This window comes from Protopterus annectens, chromosome 7.part0 (assembly GCF_019279795.1).
Source record: "Protopterus annectens isolate FY-2018-M chromosome 7.part0, PAN1.0, whole genome shotgun sequence".
Taxonomy (NCBI): Eukaryota; Metazoa; Chordata; order Ceratodontiformes; family Protopteridae; genus Protopterus; species Protopterus annectens.
Window position 1 is genome coordinate 1,590,288,993 of NC_056739.1, and position 18,217 is coordinate 1,590,307,209.

At 38.6% G+C, this 18,217-nt stretch overlaps 1 protein-coding gene across 1 annotated transcript in view; it reads right to left on the bottom strand.

Moving 5' to 3' along the window:
• The window catches only part of SUSD3 (sushi domain containing 3), a 1,048,308-nt gene that overhangs the window by 563,790 nt on the left and 466,301 nt on the right, over positions 1–18,217 (bottom strand). Inside the window, exon 2 of the mRNA XM_044078145.1 lies at positions 14,199–14,387. Coding sequence (XP_043934080.1) covers positions 14,199–14,387 — 189 coding nt within the window. The remainder of the gene's footprint in view (positions 1–14,198; positions 14,388–18,217) is intronic.

Genomic DNA, 18,217 nt, shown 5'->3' on the forward strand with positions numbered 1-18,217 from the left:
AGATAAAAACTTGTGTTATGCTGTATGGGTTATTCAGAATGAGAGGATAAATGAAATCACGTTAAATGGAAAATTGATATTAGCTACAATGTTATGAAAAATTAGATGGTGGTTGTGAAAAAGGAGTGGGATGTAGTATGGAAAATAAAGAACTTTATAATGATGGAGAGTACAAGATAAACATGATTGGTATTTATTAGGATATTAGAACATATGCATGTTTTACATATGAAAAAATGTAAATTTGTGAATTCTGTTTTATGTAACTTTGGTTTTGTATAAATAAAGGAACCCTACTCTTTTCTATAGGTACCATGGGATCCTTTACATTGACCTGAGCTATCAACAGCTCAAGCAGATGGGGCATCATTTTAACATCTCATCAACAAGACAGCACACGGAGGAGTGCAGCATCTCTTTATGCAGCATCATTATTTGATTTGCCTGTTGTGGGAATAGAACCCAGAGCCTTCGGCCCCAATGGTAAGTATGCTACATGTTGTGCCACTGAAGATAAGATGGGGGGAATAGAGTTATGGACAGGAAAACACCTGTATATAAAAAAAAAAAAAAAAAAAAAAAGATTTGTAGCATTACATGATACCATGTGACTAAGGCAATTAAGGTGCAAGTAAATGCTAGTCAGAACAGTAAAGTAGATATGATACTCCAAGAAAACAGTCCAATTGCTTATGAAAGCATTTAATGCACAAAAGAAGTACACTTAGAAAGGAAACTGTTATCTATAATGTAGGGGTTGTGAGAAACTTAATAAACGTGCATATGCAAACAAGTTGTAATAAAAACATACCAAAAAAAGTCTTTGTACAAGACACTTCATGGAATATGGAACTGTTGCTCAATCTACAGCAGTATGATCTGACAAACTGGAAGAGAAATTTACAAGCATGTATGTTCAGTACAGCAAATCTGCCACACAGTCATCAAGAGTTTCAAGAAAACAAGCTAGATGTTCTTTGAGTAATTCCATAGTTAAGAAAAAGAAAATTAAAACAGTTCCAGAGATAGCACTGTTTATACTTACACTGACTTAGAAATGTGGCTACTGAAAGAAGTTACAAGAGAAAGGCCTGAGCAAGGAATCCAGTGTTGCTTTTCTTTCAAGACAGACAAATGTATTGTTCATTTCTCAAACTAATATCAAGTGGCTACACTTAATTTGACTCTAAGGCAATTGCAAATTTCCTTGTTGACAGATTCAGGTCCATTTTCCCCCCATGCACCCTATGACCCAAACTTCAGTTCACTCCATTATTCACCAAGCTCCTAGCCCCTCTATTATCTCTCTTGAACAATTCCTACCACTTTTATCAGAGGTAAAAACTATCACTTCCATGGGTCTGTACAATATACCTGTCTGCCTTCTCATAAGCACCAACTCCTCCTTACTCTCTTTAAACTCAGTTTCTCCACAAGTTACATACATAATGCTTGGCAAACACACACATATGCACACATGCAAATTGCCATAGTAGTTCCACTATACAAGGGTAGCTGCACTATAAATATTAGCAACTGCATACCCATAAGCCTCATCAATATCATCTGTAAGGTCAAGAAATGTATCACAGCAGATTTAATAAAGAATGATATAAGGAACTTTTACAGTCCCTCAATCTAAACCAGTTTGCTTTGTTAAAGGTACGTCTTGTTTACTCAATTGAATCAACTTATTTGATAGGGTCACTGAAGCAATAGACAAGGCACACTGTCCACATTTCTTATCTGGAATGGCCTAAGATAGTTGATACAATTCCCCATGTGGATATTTTTAACCTTCTTGCTTGACTTAACATTAATTTTTACATTGTCTGCATGCAATGTATCCAAATGGCAAACAACAGTAACAGTTGGTTGCATCTCTTTTGCACAAAAATCATGTCACCAGTAGAATTCTGCAAGTCCCTGTTCTGGGCTACTTACAAGTGGGTATATATTGTTTATGATGTTAAGGCAGACAGTGATGAGATATACCTTATTAAGACTGCTGATGACTGAAAGCTAAGTGCCAGCATATGCTCCTATAATGACGCACACACTGTCCAACAAGGGCTTTATTGGACTAATGCATGGTACACTGACCATGAGCTTAAGCTTAGTGTTATTTTATTTGGCAGGTGAGTTGCTTCAGTTCCTGCCATATCAAACACAACTTCTTTAAAAGTGACACAGTCATCAGGGATCTGGGTACTGTCAAAATTATCTTTTGACCATCATGTGTTAGTTGTAATAAGAAAATCTTTATACCTAGCACAATTTGCAACTTTCTTACTTCTGGAAGATGTGCCTTTGGAATCTCTTTTTGCAAATCTCTTGTGCTTCCTGTCAGTGAATACAATGCTCCCTTTGGCATGTACTTCTCTAAGCATCTCATCCAACTTCAAAGGCCTGAATTATTTCTAAGCAAGTAAATTACCGGTTTTAACTCACCAAACTATGCTAATAGATGGAATGCCTCTCATTATATTCTGACTGATACAGTCTCTTTTGGGATGATCTGTGCTTGATTTCTGAGAAATTAAATAGCCCATCCTGCTTGATGTTCTACACAGACTAAAACACAAAGCACCATGAACACTTGCACCAAAGACTTTTACTGACATAAATAGAACATCATGGCACAAAAGTGTCCAAGCCCAAACAAATTTCTCACATATAAAATAAGAGTCATCTATAAGTCAAGTAAATTAACACATTATATACTTTTAAAACTACTCTGAATGACTGGATGGACAATTAATAATTCATCCCTGGGTTCCATAACATAGGTCACTCTGATTTGGGAGTGTAACTCATTCAGTTATTCCATTTAAGAATTCAATTATTCTCAGGCTTAGCTGACCAATCTTCTTAGTGACGTCTGGTTCACATGCCTTCTATACAACCAAGAAAAAATTAACCTAAAACTTTGTCTGTGGCTTAACATTAAGACCTAACAAAATTTAAGTTCTCAATTAACTGAACAGATAAATTCTTATGAATATACATGAATAACATTTGGGAGTTTTAAAACAGCATGAAATGTTAACTCAAAGAGAACATGCATGGCAGAATCACACAATATTCAACTCGCGCCATGATGCCAGTGCAAAAGAATGAGATACTGGCAGTTCCAGGAAGACCCCTGAGTTATGTGGGTATAGAATTGTCAGAGTTTTAAAAAGTTATGTATATGATATGAAAATATTTTTATTCTAAGTACCATATAATAATCAGTCTGGCAGGAATAACAAGTGCAACTAGATTAGTGCATTAAAGTCTACACTCTAACTGATACATACTGCTGTCATTTCTAACAGTGGTCTGTAATATAAAACTCAGTAAATCAGAAGACTTGTGCACGTGGTAGTAGTCAGACATATAGCAGTTAGTCTACACTATCCATAGCCTAATGAACAAGTGGAAAAAACTGTCTGAACAGTGAAGAACTTTATGAGAAGAAGCTGCAGCAATAGCAATCAGGATTGTTATCTCACAATTTTGGACTGTAGGAATACACCACTACAAGGGATGTGGCCTCTTCCCAGCTTCATTATTAAGGGCAAGTTGCCTACTTCATCTTCATTATTAATGAATGAAAATTTATTTTTAGTTATTTATTTATTTCATTTATTAACCAGGTAATGTCCGACTGGGCATGGAGCCTATTTTCAGTGGAGGCCCAGGGAGAAAAGCTCCGTATACAGTTGAGACAAATTAAAACAAACTGAACAACAAAGTGGCAAACATTCATAGTATTTCCAATATATAATGTACATCCAGTGTGGTCATTTAAACTATAGCAGTAATTAATAAAAAATTTACAAGTTGGCACAGTTTGAGATGGTAATCTAAATTATAGCATTAATTAATAAAAATTTACAAGAGTGGCACAGTTTGAGATGGAAATAGCATGAAATAGTAGTAAACAGTGTGTTACAGTTTGACAGGATAAAGAAATGCAGTCACCATAACAGTTGCAAGACCATGCAGTATTAATGTTAATATTGCTACTTGAGAGAGTGTTGGATAAAATTAGATTCAGCAGTTAATAACTGTAGCTGTGGGTAAGAGCTATTTTAAGGAAGAGGGAGGGAGAAGTGGGTGGTCTAGCTTGGGGTATGACAGGAGCAGAGCCAGTGTTTTTCAAGATGTACCTTGAGGAGGTGTTTTAATTCATGAATGCCAGGGTTTTTAGCGATAGGTTGAGGAAGAGTGTTCCAGAGTTTGGCAATTTTATATGAGTAGAGGGAAATGCCTTGTGTGTTGTGGGGTAGAGTAGTCTTTAACAGTAGTTTATTAGAGGATCTAAGTGTTCTAGGATTTATGCTGGGTTGGATTAGGTTAGTAACAGCTGGGCAGTCATTTGTTTGATGAATTATTTTGTGGGCTATGGACAGAAGGTGTGGAGATAGAAGGTTTGGGAGTTCTAACCATTTAAGTTGTGAGATTACTGAGCAGTGATGGGTTCTATAAGGGTGGCCTGTAGTGAATTTGGCAATTTTTTTGTAGCAGGATTCTAGGTTATTTAGGTCTTACTTAAGTATGTTTGTAAATACTTGGGATCCGTAGAGGAGTTTGGAAAGTAGTTGTGTGCAGGCAGTGACTAGTCTGGCACTTACTGTAAGGTATGGTTTAATTCTATATAGGGTGCCTAGTTTGGCATGGACTTTTTTGATGGTGAGGGATATGTGGCTATCAAACCTTAGGTTTCCATCAGTAGTGACTCCTAGGATTTTGGACTGGTAAGTTAGTTAAATGTTGGTTACTTTTTTGGAAAGGATTGCAAGTGGGGACTGGCATGTTTTGAGTTTGTTATAACTGAAAATTATTAACTTGGTTTTGTTAGGGTTTAGTATAAGTTCATGGTTAGTGAGGTCATTTTCTATATCTTGGAAAGATTTTTGAATTTTTGTTTGTAGATCCTGGGGGGGGGGGCTATGCAGATAAGTGTGGAGTCCTCAGCATTCTGGACTATGGAGGCTAGTTGGATTGCAGAGCTGAGGGTGTTAGTGAAAATAGTAAAGAATAGGGGACCAAGAATTGATCCTTGGGGTACTCCTACATTGACAGGAAGAAGGGGGGAGAGAGTGTTTTCCCATTTGGTGGCCTGCTGTCGGTTAGAGAGATAACTATGGAATCAGGAAAGGGCAGATGTGGCGAGGCCATGGGATGCCAGTTTCTTAAGTAGGATTTGGTGGGAAATGGTGTCAAAGGCTTTTGACATGTCAAGGAATATGGAGGAGACATTTTGGCTATCATTAATGAGACCTTGGATCTTCTTCTTCTTCTTTCGGCTGTTCCCGTTAGGGGTCGCCACAGCGGATCATCTGTTTCCATTTCTTCCTGTCCTCTGCATCATGCTCTTTCACACCAACCGCCTGCATGTCCTCTCTCACCACATCCATAAACCTTATCTTAGGCCTTCCTCTTTTCCTCTTACCTGGCAGCTCCATCCTTAGCATCCTTTTCCCAATATACCCAGCATCCCTCCTCAGCACATGTCCAAACCAACGCAATCTCACCTCTCTTGCTTTGTCTCCAAACTGTCCAACCTGAGCTGACCCTCTAATATACTGATTCCTAATCCTGTCCATCCCAGTCACACCCAGTGCAAATCTTAACGTCTTTAACTCTGCCACATCCAGCTCTGACTCCTGCCTTTTCGTCAATGCTACCGTCTCCAACCTATATAACACAGCTGGTCTCACTACCCTCTTGTAGACCTTCCCTTTCACTCTTACTGGTACCCGTCTGTCACAAACCACTCCTGATACTCTTCTCCACCAATTCCACCCTGCCTGTACTCTCTTCTTCACCTCTCTTCCACACTCACCATTACTCTGAACTGTTGATCCCAAGTACTTAAACTCATCCACCTTTACCAACTCTACTCCCTGCATTCTCACCATTCCTCTACCCTCCCTCTCATTTACACACATATATTCTGTTTTAGCCCTGCTGACCTTCATTCCTCTCCTCTCTAAAGCATATCTCCACCTCTCCAGGGTCTCCTCAACCTGGTCCCTACTCTCACTACATATCACAATGTCATCTGCAAATATCATAGTCCACGGGGCCTCCTGTCTAATCTCAGCTGTCAACCTGTCATCACCACTGCAAATAAGAAAGGGCTCAGTGCTGATCCTTGATGTAATTCCACCTCCACCTTAAATGTATCTGTCACTCCCACCTCAGTCCTCACCAATGTCACACTACCCTTGTACATATCCTGTACCACTCTTACATACTTCTCTGCCACTCCCAACTTCTTCATACAATACCACAACTCCTCTCTAGGCACCCTGTCATATGCTTTTTCTAAGTTCACAAAGACACAATGCAACTCCTTCTGACCTTCTCTGTATTTCAGACCTTGGATAGTGTTTGTAAAAGATAATAGGGCAGTGCTAGTGCTATGTTTTGGCCTAAAGCCATATTGAGTGTGGGAGAGGAGGTTGTATGTCAGGAGGTGGGAGAGGAGTTGGGAGTGAATACATTTTTCTAATATTTTAGCTAGCCGGGACAGGATGGCTATGGGATGGTAGTTAGTTAGATTTTTTGAGGGGACCCCTTTGTAGAGGTATGATGTGAGATGTTTTCCATAAATAGAGGACATTTTGTTCAGAGGTCGAGTGGTTGATCAGGCTTGATATGAGATAGGCTATTGCGGAGGCAGCAATTTTATGGAATTCATTGGGTAGTTGGTCTACTGCTAGATGGCAGGGTTTGAATTTGTAAAGGAGTGAATTTATGTAGTTAGTATGGATAGGGGTGAAAAAGAAGGGGGTGGGGGAGTCTGAAGGGGATAGGGTAAATTGAGAGGTTGACTATTCTGATTATTGAGAAGTGATGTGCTAGAGTTATTAAAGTAGGTGTTAAACTGTGTAGCAATTAGGTCTGTTACCTTGGAGTTGGCTGGTTGGGGGGCTGGGGTATAGCCTGGGTTGAGAAGATTGTTAATGGTTTGCCAACATTTTTTGGAGTTGTTTTGGTAGGCTGGTTGACATGATAGGAAGTAGTTTGACCTGTCTGATTTTATCTGTTTCTTTGCCTGGTTTTGGAGCTTTTGATATGTTGTATGGTTTATTTTATCTTGGGTGGTATGGTAAGTGGACCATGCCTTGTCTGTCTGTCTGTTTCAGCAGTTCTATGGCATCTTTTGTTAGACAAGGTATGTGCCTAGTGTTTGCTCTTATTTTTCCTGTGGGTGCTATATTATCTAGTATTTTAAGAAAGGTGTTGTTGAAGTATTGAACAGCCTGATCAAGTGTGAGGTATCTGAGAGGGGACCAGTTACATTGCTGAAGTAAAATGTTGAAAGCGGAGTGTGAGAACATTTTCTTATTTCTAACAAATTTATATATTGTGTCAATTTGTGCTTGAACTCATTTTCTGTACATAAAGGTAGGTAAGTGGCCACTGAGGGAGTCTGGAAGGCAGCCTGCTAAGTAACCTAGATTGTGTTTGTTAGTAAGTATCCAATCTAGTGTGGACTGCTTTTTTGAGTGTTTGTCTAACCAGGTTGGACAGGATATGATTTGGGTGAAAATTGTAGAGGTTTAGGAAACTGGAAGGGTTGTTGGAAATGCAGGAGTGCCAATCCAGGTTGAAATCGCCTAGGATAATGGTCTCCTGGTTAAAAAGAGATGATGCCCACGAGAGAAGATTTTCAATTATGGGTAAGTTATTGCCGGGGGGGGGGTGTGTGGCTATGATAATAATAGTTTTATTATGGTTTATTACTAGGCGTGCTGTTAGGATTTTGGAGTTAGGAAGGTCGGGGGGGGGGGTACAGTTCAATGGTTCAAGTTTGAGTGTGTCTTTATACATAGTGGTGACACCACCACCCTTTTTGTTTGGTCTGTCTAGTCTGATTATGTTGTATCCATTTGTAATTATTTCTTCGTCTCTGATATGGGGCTTTAACCAGGTTTCTGTTAATGCTGCAATATCTGGTAAGTAGTGGTTAAGGGTTGCATGAAATTCAGTAATTTTATTTACTATACTATGGAGGTTAAAGTTTATAAAGACTAGGTCTGTGTTTTTGGTTTTTGGAAGAGGGGGAGGGGAGGTGATTAGTAGTATGGTGGGAAGAGTTTGGTGTTGGGCTGGGAGGGGGAAAAAGCAGTGCAAGGTAGGGTTTGGTTGTGAGGCCCTGGGTTGGGGTGGATGTCAGCCTAGAGCTTAATTTGTGTTATGTTATATAGAATGAGTTGTCTGATTGTATTGGTTAGTTTTATATATCTGAGAGATGAGGGGTAAGTACAGTGGATGGGTAAGTGTCTGAAAGGTAGCAGGAGATAGGTGGGTGTGTTGTAGAGGTGTGAGCTATTGTCAGCATATGAGTTGGTGTGATTGTTGATGGAGTACAGAGGGAGAATAGGTGAGTGTAGGTTATTGATGGGTCATGAGTGGAGGGAGGTGGAGTTATGTAAAAGGTAAGAGAAGGTAGAGTATTAGTTATCAGGGAGATGAACAAAGTCATAGTGGATGGCTGTAATGAGTTGTATGGTGTTGGAGGAGAGGGGGTGGAGAGAGATGCAAGAAGTGGATTGGCTGGTGGTAGATGGGATGTGGTTTGGTTAGGTATAAATCTAAAGAAAGAGGGGGTGTGGGTGAGAATGGGGGTAGGGTAGGGGAGCGAAGTGAGCTCAAGCATAGAGAGAGTGAATGGAGTGGGGCTAGCCCCAGCTAGACTGCATGCCAACAGAAACAATCAGCCACAGTGAGGTGGTTGGAGGATGATGACTTTACAATTAATGTAAAGTTGTAAAGTGTGATAACCAGTTATAAAGTGTAGAAACTAAATGCAGACTATAGAAAAAGTTGCTACAACTGCAATAGAAAAACACTGCTTTATTAGCTGCTGTTTGTTACAGATTAATTAATGTAGATAGTCTAGAAGTGGTTATACACCCTTCTTTTACAAAACCTTGAGTTTTAAAGTGGCTATACAAAAATAAGTTTAACATAAGGAGGTGTGGTGGGGTGTTGGAAAGTGTAGCATGCCAAATAAGGGGTGAGTGGGGGTGGGCGAGGTAACTAAATGAGCAGGAGATATTGGGAAGAGAAGACTGTATGAGCAGGGGAACAGGGATACAATCTATAGGGTGTCTCTGGCAGCGTGCTCACCCTAGGTTTTACAAATATAGTACAAATGCTAATGTAATGTCCTTAAACACAGGAACATACTTAGTTTGTAATGTTGGCAAGCTGATTTGGGGGTTGTTACCTCTAGACCCACTTTTGTGTTGGTTAGAGATCAGGAGGTTAACGAGTGGCCAGATAAGGTGTTGAACAGGTTATTTTTGAGGGAACACAGCTGAAAAAAGTAAAAAGTAAAAAAAAAACAGTCAGAGGGCATTCAGCTTAGGTTAGGAGTATCTTACGGTGAGGACAAAAGAACAAGCAATAAAAGTCACAGCTAGTTTATGCTGCGGATTAGCACAAAATGCTATCTGCCTGGTCTTACGAACTGTACATCATAAAATAGGTCAACAGGCTAGCTACATAGTTATATATCAATCAATGTAAAGTAAAGGAAATGCTAGAAAAATAGGACAGATTGAAGAATTACTATGATCTAGACGTTATGAGACAGATGTATTTACAGGCTGAGATACAGTAATACACACGTCCCAGAGACATCTGCAGCCTGAAGCTGAAGCAGTTCGTCAAGCAGCTGAACCAATGCCTTATGTTGTTCTTGTAAAAGATGGAAATCCATACAGAGGAGTCACCAACATTTGTATAGACATCTATACAGAAACACAAGGATTATGAGCATCCAGAATCATCTCAATCAGTTTCAGAGCTGGGATAGTTAAGCACTGCAAAAAGAAGCTCATCAAGTTGTGTCTCAAAGAAAAAAGACAAATGGTCGTGCAGCAAGAACTGACTGAAAAATAAGATGAGCTCTCCAAAGGAAGCAGACACAATAAACAGCTCATGTTTAGCCACTGAAGAAGCTAGACATGTGTGGACAGTTTCAAGAACCAATTATGACTATATGGACTGATAGGCACGCTTGCGATATCAAAAAATATTGTTTTGAAATAAAACTGAATGCACTGGTTAGTGCAGTGTGAAGAATATTTTAAATGGTCAGTGTAATATAATGTGTGCTACCGCATATGGCTATAAACATATATGTATATATATATATATATATATATATATATATATATATATATATATGTAAATAAATAACTATAAGAAGTATACACAATGTAGTACCCTTAATTCTAGATCAGAGTAAAGACCACATGCGGGTTGAAAACACATTTCACAGTGTCTGTCTGTTTACTGAATATCCCAACCAACATCCAAGTATTGCAATGAGGACAGAGTATTGCAAGATTCAAGTCATTTCTTTAGAAACGTACATGAAGACACCATTCTTACTGTCAGAAGAAAAATAATTTCAGAGTCAAGAGGGTGATACTTTGAAAGCCATATCATTCTGCGTGTGTCATGCATAAGGCAATAAAGTGCTAACTACCTGTAGAACACTGAGGACCCATTACAGTGTACCCCATGAAGTCGCCTGTAAGTCAGACAAAATTGCTGGCCATGTTATTTGCAATTTAGGCTAGACCACTTTGCAGCAGGAAGCAGTAAGTAACCATGGATACAACTATATCAGTCCCTCACAAGCTTGGCTTTGTGTCTGTATCCTATCTTGGGCTTGCTTATTATAGTTTCGAGAATGGATGGAAAATGATTTTACCTTACTGTAGCTAAACTATTACTGCAGAATTGCATCAGTCAGACATGATATAAGTCTGTAAAATACTGCTAGTCATTGATTTAATTATAGGCAGTGTACTGAACATTACTGATGAATGATACTGCTTTAGCCAGACAAAAGTCTTCATAGTTTACAGACTGCATAACTTCAGCAGCCATGCTGCAGTATTCACAACTGACAGATTCATTGAATGGTGACTGGAAACAGCTTTGTCACCAAATATATATTGTGAATGAAATTGTTTGTGAAAAGCAAGACTTGTAGTTCACTGAAGCCTTTTTCTGATGTTTCAAACAAAATGAAGGAAAGCATCATCTGCATGCTATATCAGCCTTATATCACCACAGTGATGACACATTTTTCCTCATAAAAACAGGGAAGAGAATTAAGCCTAACCACTAATGCTAGAGGGACACCAGCTTTGATGGTTAGTGGTTCTAATGTGTCCTCTTTCCACTTTACCATGAGTCCTGTTCTATAGGTGATCTTCTAATCAGTGCAATCTACAGGACGTGACTCCTTTTCTGAACATGTATATTACAATACTTTAGTCAGCAATAATAAAGGCATTGGTAATATCTAAAACATGGCACCCGTAAGGTAGGCATTTTCCCTATTAATTAGTGTAGAATCAGCCATTTATTTTAAGACTGTCTCGGTGCCTCTTCCAGGGCATATACTAATATGAAAACCTAAGAGACAATGCAAATAATAAGCTAACTGGATGTGTACTATTTTTGTTTTGTGATAAGGAGGCCGGGTTACGAAACTGATCTGAAATATTTAATTGTTGAAGTTAGTACCGCCTTTACAAGAACAATGCGGTGCAGTGGTTAATGTTGTTGCCTCATAGCAAGAGGTTCTCAGGTTCAATTCCTGGCTGGGGTACCTTCCTTCTGTGTGGAGTTTGCATGTTCTCCCTGTGTTTGTGTGGGTTTTCTTCCACATTCTAAAGGCATGCATCTGCAGTGTTTCTCCCCGGTCCTCTGGTGAAAATAGGCTCTGTCCTAGTTGGACTTTCGGGTCAACAAATGTTAAATAAAGAAATGTGGTTGCTTTGTTTTGTAATCTTGTTAACTCTGCTCACTGTATGTAATCATTATATAAGCACAAATGCATGTATGCCGATAGGACAAGATATCTGGCCAGACTGTAAGAAGAAAGGAAGGAAGCGCTTTACAGATGGTGGAGTATGTCTGCTTTTCTGCATTCACTTTTTTTGTTTTTCCAGTGGATACTTTACTAGAGAACAGGTATATAATCAGACCACCCTTGTACACCAGTACTTAGCCAAAACATGGGCGTTTATAGGAGCATGATCACAACATTGTAGAACAGAGGTTATTTTCCTGAAACTTATTGCCAGCTGACTGTGAGATCATCTTTTCTGATACCATTTAAAAGGCTATTTGAAAACTAAGGAGTTTGACTCAAACAGGTGGCACTGAATATAGTAAGAAAAGGGGGAAAAAGGTGCTTGAAATGTTCATGTACATTAAGAAAAGAGGTGCATTAATTCCATAAATGATGTTGCCTGTAAATGTAATTTTTTTTTCAAGACAATGCTGCATATAAATCATATGATGTTTTATTATTGCATTATTCCATTTGGAAGGTAGTTCATTACCATGAATGTCTCTGAGAGAAGCACGTCTCTAGTGTTCTGTTCAGAGAAATTCTTTGGTGGGGTAAAGTTTATGGGGAGTTTATTTAGACTACAACAGCCAGGAACTGGTCATTGGACATACCTGGAATAATGTAAACAACCGAAACCATTATGGCATTTTTTCTTTTTTTTTGATTAATGATATGGTAGGCAGGCTATGGTGGTGGGTTTATTGATTGATTTGCACTTTTTTCATCCAATGAATTTGAACTATTTGAGTATATAAGTAAGTGATGTAAAGAACATGGTGTCTGATGAAGTTTAATACTTTATTAAACGAAAGCACTTAGCAGTTATTTTATTAGTGTTTTTATCACTTAATAAAAGGATTTTATTGTTCCACTGCTTCCTTCGATCATTCTGGGAATACTGTTAGAGTGTGTCTGGGAGACTAGTTCACTACTTCATTTTTTATAGAAGAGCAACATGTTTGGTGAAGCAAGGCCAAGGTCCAGATACACAAGATGGTAGATTTTCTATACCGGACAACTTTCTTGATTTCTGAAATAAGGCATTGTCTATGAACGGTTATAAAAAAGATAAAAGAAGCACTTTACAGGCATGACTTATACATGAGCCTAACTGCATATTACTTTTTATAAAGGAAGGTATAACAAGATGTTAAGGTCTGTAATGAAAGCATATAAATGCTGTATAGCCTGTTTATAAATGATGGCTTAGCAAAGTAGCATAAGGTGCACAGTATACTAAAAGCTGCACTGGAGCATTTAAAAAAAGTATTATTTTTCATTTATGTTTTATAGTTGTCAACTGTACCCAATTTGGATGAATTCTCTGGACTGCTACCTCTGGAGTTCTTTTTTTTTTTTTGCTGTAGAAACTGATCACTCTAGATTCCTTGCATATTGCACAATTTCAACAGTTCAGTGGGTCATATAACAAGCATTTAGTTCATTTGAACCTACAGCTTTCAAATTACGAAGCTGCCGTTGTAAATGATTCAGAGTTTCACTAAACTTCTTCACTCACTTTAACTTTATGATGCATACAAAACAAATCACACCAGTACCAGAAGTACTCGATCTGTTATAGACTATACTAATTCTACATGTAACCAGCATGCTGAACATTCATGCAAAGTACATTCAGGGCTTTTGTTGTTTTGCATTCCCTTCTAAGTCACCAAACACCAAAATGAGATGTTCTCTATGTCCACAAGAGGAAACAGTAACATTACAGAGATCATGAAAGGGATGTATTCATCAAAAAGTATTCTAAATTTCTGGCAACAACTGGTTTACTTGTTGAATGTCTCTGTTTCTCGTATTTCAGATTAACATCTGCACATTATCACTATATTGGGATGAAATGTATATACTGGCTACACAAGAAATCCCTTTGTTCAAGGACACCTAATAATCTTACCACAAACTACTGTGGCAGCCAGAACAGTACCCTCTATTCTAATAGAGTTCAGTTTGTAACCTGAGATTAATACAATACTTCTTGCAAAAGCAAGGTAAATGCTGAGACTGTTCACTCAGTAGACAGATCTACATTGTCACAAACTAGGAGACCCTCAGCTGAAACGATAGACTGAGAACCAAAACATAACAGTAATTTCATTCATAATTATTTCAATAGCTGAGGATATTACCAGCCCAAGGATCTTGGACTCAGTTCAAGCTAAAATTTGTTAGAATGCTACAAAGGCCACATAAATTACAAACACTTGTTCACTTCAGCTTCCCAGGTACATTTAAGAACTTATATCAGTATGTCATGAAAATGCATTTTACAGTAAGCCATAAATCTTACATTTGCAGGCTGGTATTACTCCTGTCCATTGTGTGTTGTTGCCTTTCCACACACAAGTAACAATGCCATCTCCTTCTAGCCGGTGTTTAGAGATGCACTGAAAGGTGATGACAGTTCCAATATTGGTGCCATTTCCATTCTGTACCTTCAAAGTGCCGAATGCTGGTGGAGTCAAGGGTGTGCACTGACCTGAAAAAGAAATGTGCCTGCAGTTATTCATTGCCCAGCACTTACAAAGCCTGTAACGTTCATAATCATATACTGTTGCTTACTGAATTTAAAAGTGTAAGACCTATAACTTTCAAAAGATAACACTTTACCTATTGTAATACTAACTACTAATCTACACAATAGCTTAGAAGGCTGCATTGGCTTGTAAGATGTCAAGTATCAATAAATGACAAGATATGCCCCCACTTGCAGATTGGCATGGTATATAGAGGATCCCCTTGTATCTAGTGGTTCCCCCTGATTCTATTATATTTAAGTGATGCAAATGCACAAGATGCAAAAGGTCTGCCCTGGTGGCTAGTGTTTCCTCCCAACCCAAGTCTTTAGGATTATTGAACATAAATAGTGTTCCCCACATACCACATCATTAAAGTAATCCCTGGTGGCTAGTGGTCCCCCCAACCAATGTCTTTACACTTATCTCTGGTGGATAGTGTTCACCTGATCAAATTATGTAGGCTTTGCTCGTTAGTCTAGGGGGTGTGTTGAAGTAAGACCACTGCCCCAGCACGCACACAGACAGACAGACAGACACACACACACACACACACACACACACACACACACACACACACACACACACACACACACACACATTTACACTTTTAAAGCATTAATTCAGAGAGGCTTTACTCCCTAAACTCCACTGACATGTTTTTTTTTCTTCCATCCTACATCATATATATATATATATATATATATATATATATATATATATATATATATATATATGGATTCACTTTATAATCCCGAAATCCTGAAATACCGAATCTCAGAATTTCGAGACCATAAAGCCGAAAGCTCTAAATACCAAAATCCCAAAAGCGCGATATTTTGAAATCGCGAATCCTACACTAACCAGACACCACACACATACACAAACATACACCTTCCCCCTACACACAAACACACAAACCTACACTACATACTCCTGCCCCCCACACCCCCCTACTTAAATATACTAACTCCAGGGTCGCACTAGACAGACAAACACACAAAATCACCACCACACACCTACATTCCCCTTGCACACACACATCACAGTCACAACACATACTGACACCCACTAAAGCCCCTAACCAACACCCTTAAACATACATACTTACCTGAACTTCCATTCAAACAGCACAGCTCCAGAAGCGCTACTTCAACATCTCCAAATGTTGGGATTTTGAAATTCGCACTTCTGAGTTTTGGTATTTAGAACTTTCGGCTTTATGATCTCAGGATTCTGAAATTCGGTATTTCAGAATTTTGGGATTATGAAGTGTTCCCATATAGATATATATATATATAACTCTGAGACTGCCAAACCTCAGTGTAGGAGGAATATTCCTGAAATTCTGCAATCATGGAATCTGGGACTATATTAAATTGTCGAAGTTTTACAACTTCGAATTACTAGACATCGAACACTAATGATTGAAGTTGGAAAACATAAAACAAGTAAAAAAAAAAAAAAACCTCGAAAAAAAAGTAAAGGGGTTTAAGCACATCCCCTGCTACTTAAATATACCAACTCCGAGATCGCACTACAGAGTAGCAAAGGGAAATCTTCCCTTTCTGCACAATACTCTGTTAAAGTACAATCTCGGAGTTGATATATTTAAGTAGGGGGTGCAGGGGTGCTTGCCCCCCTGCTTAAAGCAGTTACTTTTGTTTTTTTTTTACTTTTTTATTTTTTTTAATCAGGTATTCAAGGTTTCAGTACTTTGATCATATGGGGTCGACCATATGGTGTTCAAAGTTCTGAAACTTCAATTATCTGATATAGACCCATGGAATCTATATATACTCTCCATATTCACACTTAAATTTTTGTTGACCCTTCAACAGGCACCTTTATATAACAGGTTTTATTTCAAGAAATAGTCTGGAAGTTGAAACTACTGTTGCAAGACAATGTGTTTGCTATTTCATACATAACTTATTTTATCATGTCTCTTCTTTCAGTTTCTTTTAACTTTTTTTTTTCCACTTCAGTATCTGTTTCTTCTCTGTGCCTCTGTACTACTATGCACGTCTTTAGTGCTGCACTCATGGGCATTCACCAAACAATTTCCTCTAAAATCTTCTATGGTAGTTCATTTTAAGCCTGGTTTAGGGGTGTGTTAATGCATGTTTTCTTTTCCCCTTTGTCTGTCTGCCTTCAAATATCTGTAAAAATAAATTTTTAGACTTTAATATCAGACACCTCACTGTCCCAATCACTCCTGTAATCACTTACAAAACCTTTAACTCAGATTATATATTAATGCAAATATGCAACCAAACTAACACTGAACAGAAAACAGTCTTTTGTTTACAGATCTTTATCAAATGGCAAATCTTTATTCCACAGACCTACAATGTTCTACTCCAAACAAGTATGTACAACCATAAGCTGCTCTTATCAAATGACAAATCTCCATTCCCCAGATGTACAATTTTCTACTCCAAACAAGTGTGTGCAACTACTGCAGAGCTTTTCTCCTCGGGTCTCCACTGAAAACGAGCTAATGCTCAGCTGGACTAAGCCAGTTAAAAATGTAAAATAAATAAAACAAATAATAAATAAAACTTTAACCTGCTCTTATTAAATGGCAAATCTTCATTCCCCAGATGTACAATTTTGTACTTCAAACATATATGTACAGCCATAATCTGCTCTTATCAAATGACAAAGCTTCATTCCCCAGATGTACAATTTTCTACTTCAAACAAGTATGCACAGCCATAACCTGCTCTTATCAGTTGTCATCCCCTTTGGTAAAAACTCTGTACCCATGAGCTACCACATATGTGGTAGTCTATTTAACACCGAAAGTGTGATAAGAGACCTTGGGAAACAGGTGGACAGTAGTCTCTCCTTTGATAATCACATCACCACAGTAGTCAGGAAATCCTTCTACTTGGCACACCTCATCACAAAAGGTTTCTCATCCAAGAAAAAAGAGGTCATTGTTCCCCTCTACTCGTCACTCATTAGACCCATTAGAGAGTACATCACCCCTTTTGGTATGTACCTCACAAGACATCTACAACAACTGAAATGGCAGCAGAAATACCTCACAAAGAGGATTACCAGCCTCAAACATATGCCCGACGCAGACCGTCTCAAAAAACTCCAGCTTTACGCTGTTGCATATCGCTTACTCAGAGGTAATCTCTGCCTAACATACAAAGCTATGTCAAACCCAGAGCTGTTGGACATGCTCCACTTAAAGAAATCCCAATCCCTTCAAGCTACATGCTCTAGGGACCTAAACCTTGGCACGACAATAAACAGAACATGCTGGAGGGATAGATTCCTGTCCCAGAGACTTCCCATACTCTGGAACAAACTACCTATCTATATCAAACAAAGCTCCTCATTAGCACTCTTCAAGAAAAATTCTTGATGATTGGATGGGAAATAGGAAATTCACCCCGGGGATCACCTCTGTGGCTCTGCTCGACAGGGGCACAGGAAAATCATTTTCTTGGGTGGCAAAAGCCAGGATACTTTTTTAGCTAGGCTTGTATAGGCCCTAGGGCCGATAGCCTAGTACCTACCTATGAACCCATGACAAAGCTTCATTCCTCAGATGTACAATTTTCTACTCTAGACAAGTATGTGCAACTATAACTTGCTCTCATCAAATGGCAAATCTTCATTCCCCAGATGTACAATTTTGTACTTCAAACAAGTATGCATAACCACAACCTGCCCTTATCAAATGGCAACTCTTCATCCCTTAGATGTACAATTTTCTACACCAAATCAGTATGAGCAAACATAACTTGTTCCTCTGCACACTTTCACTAAA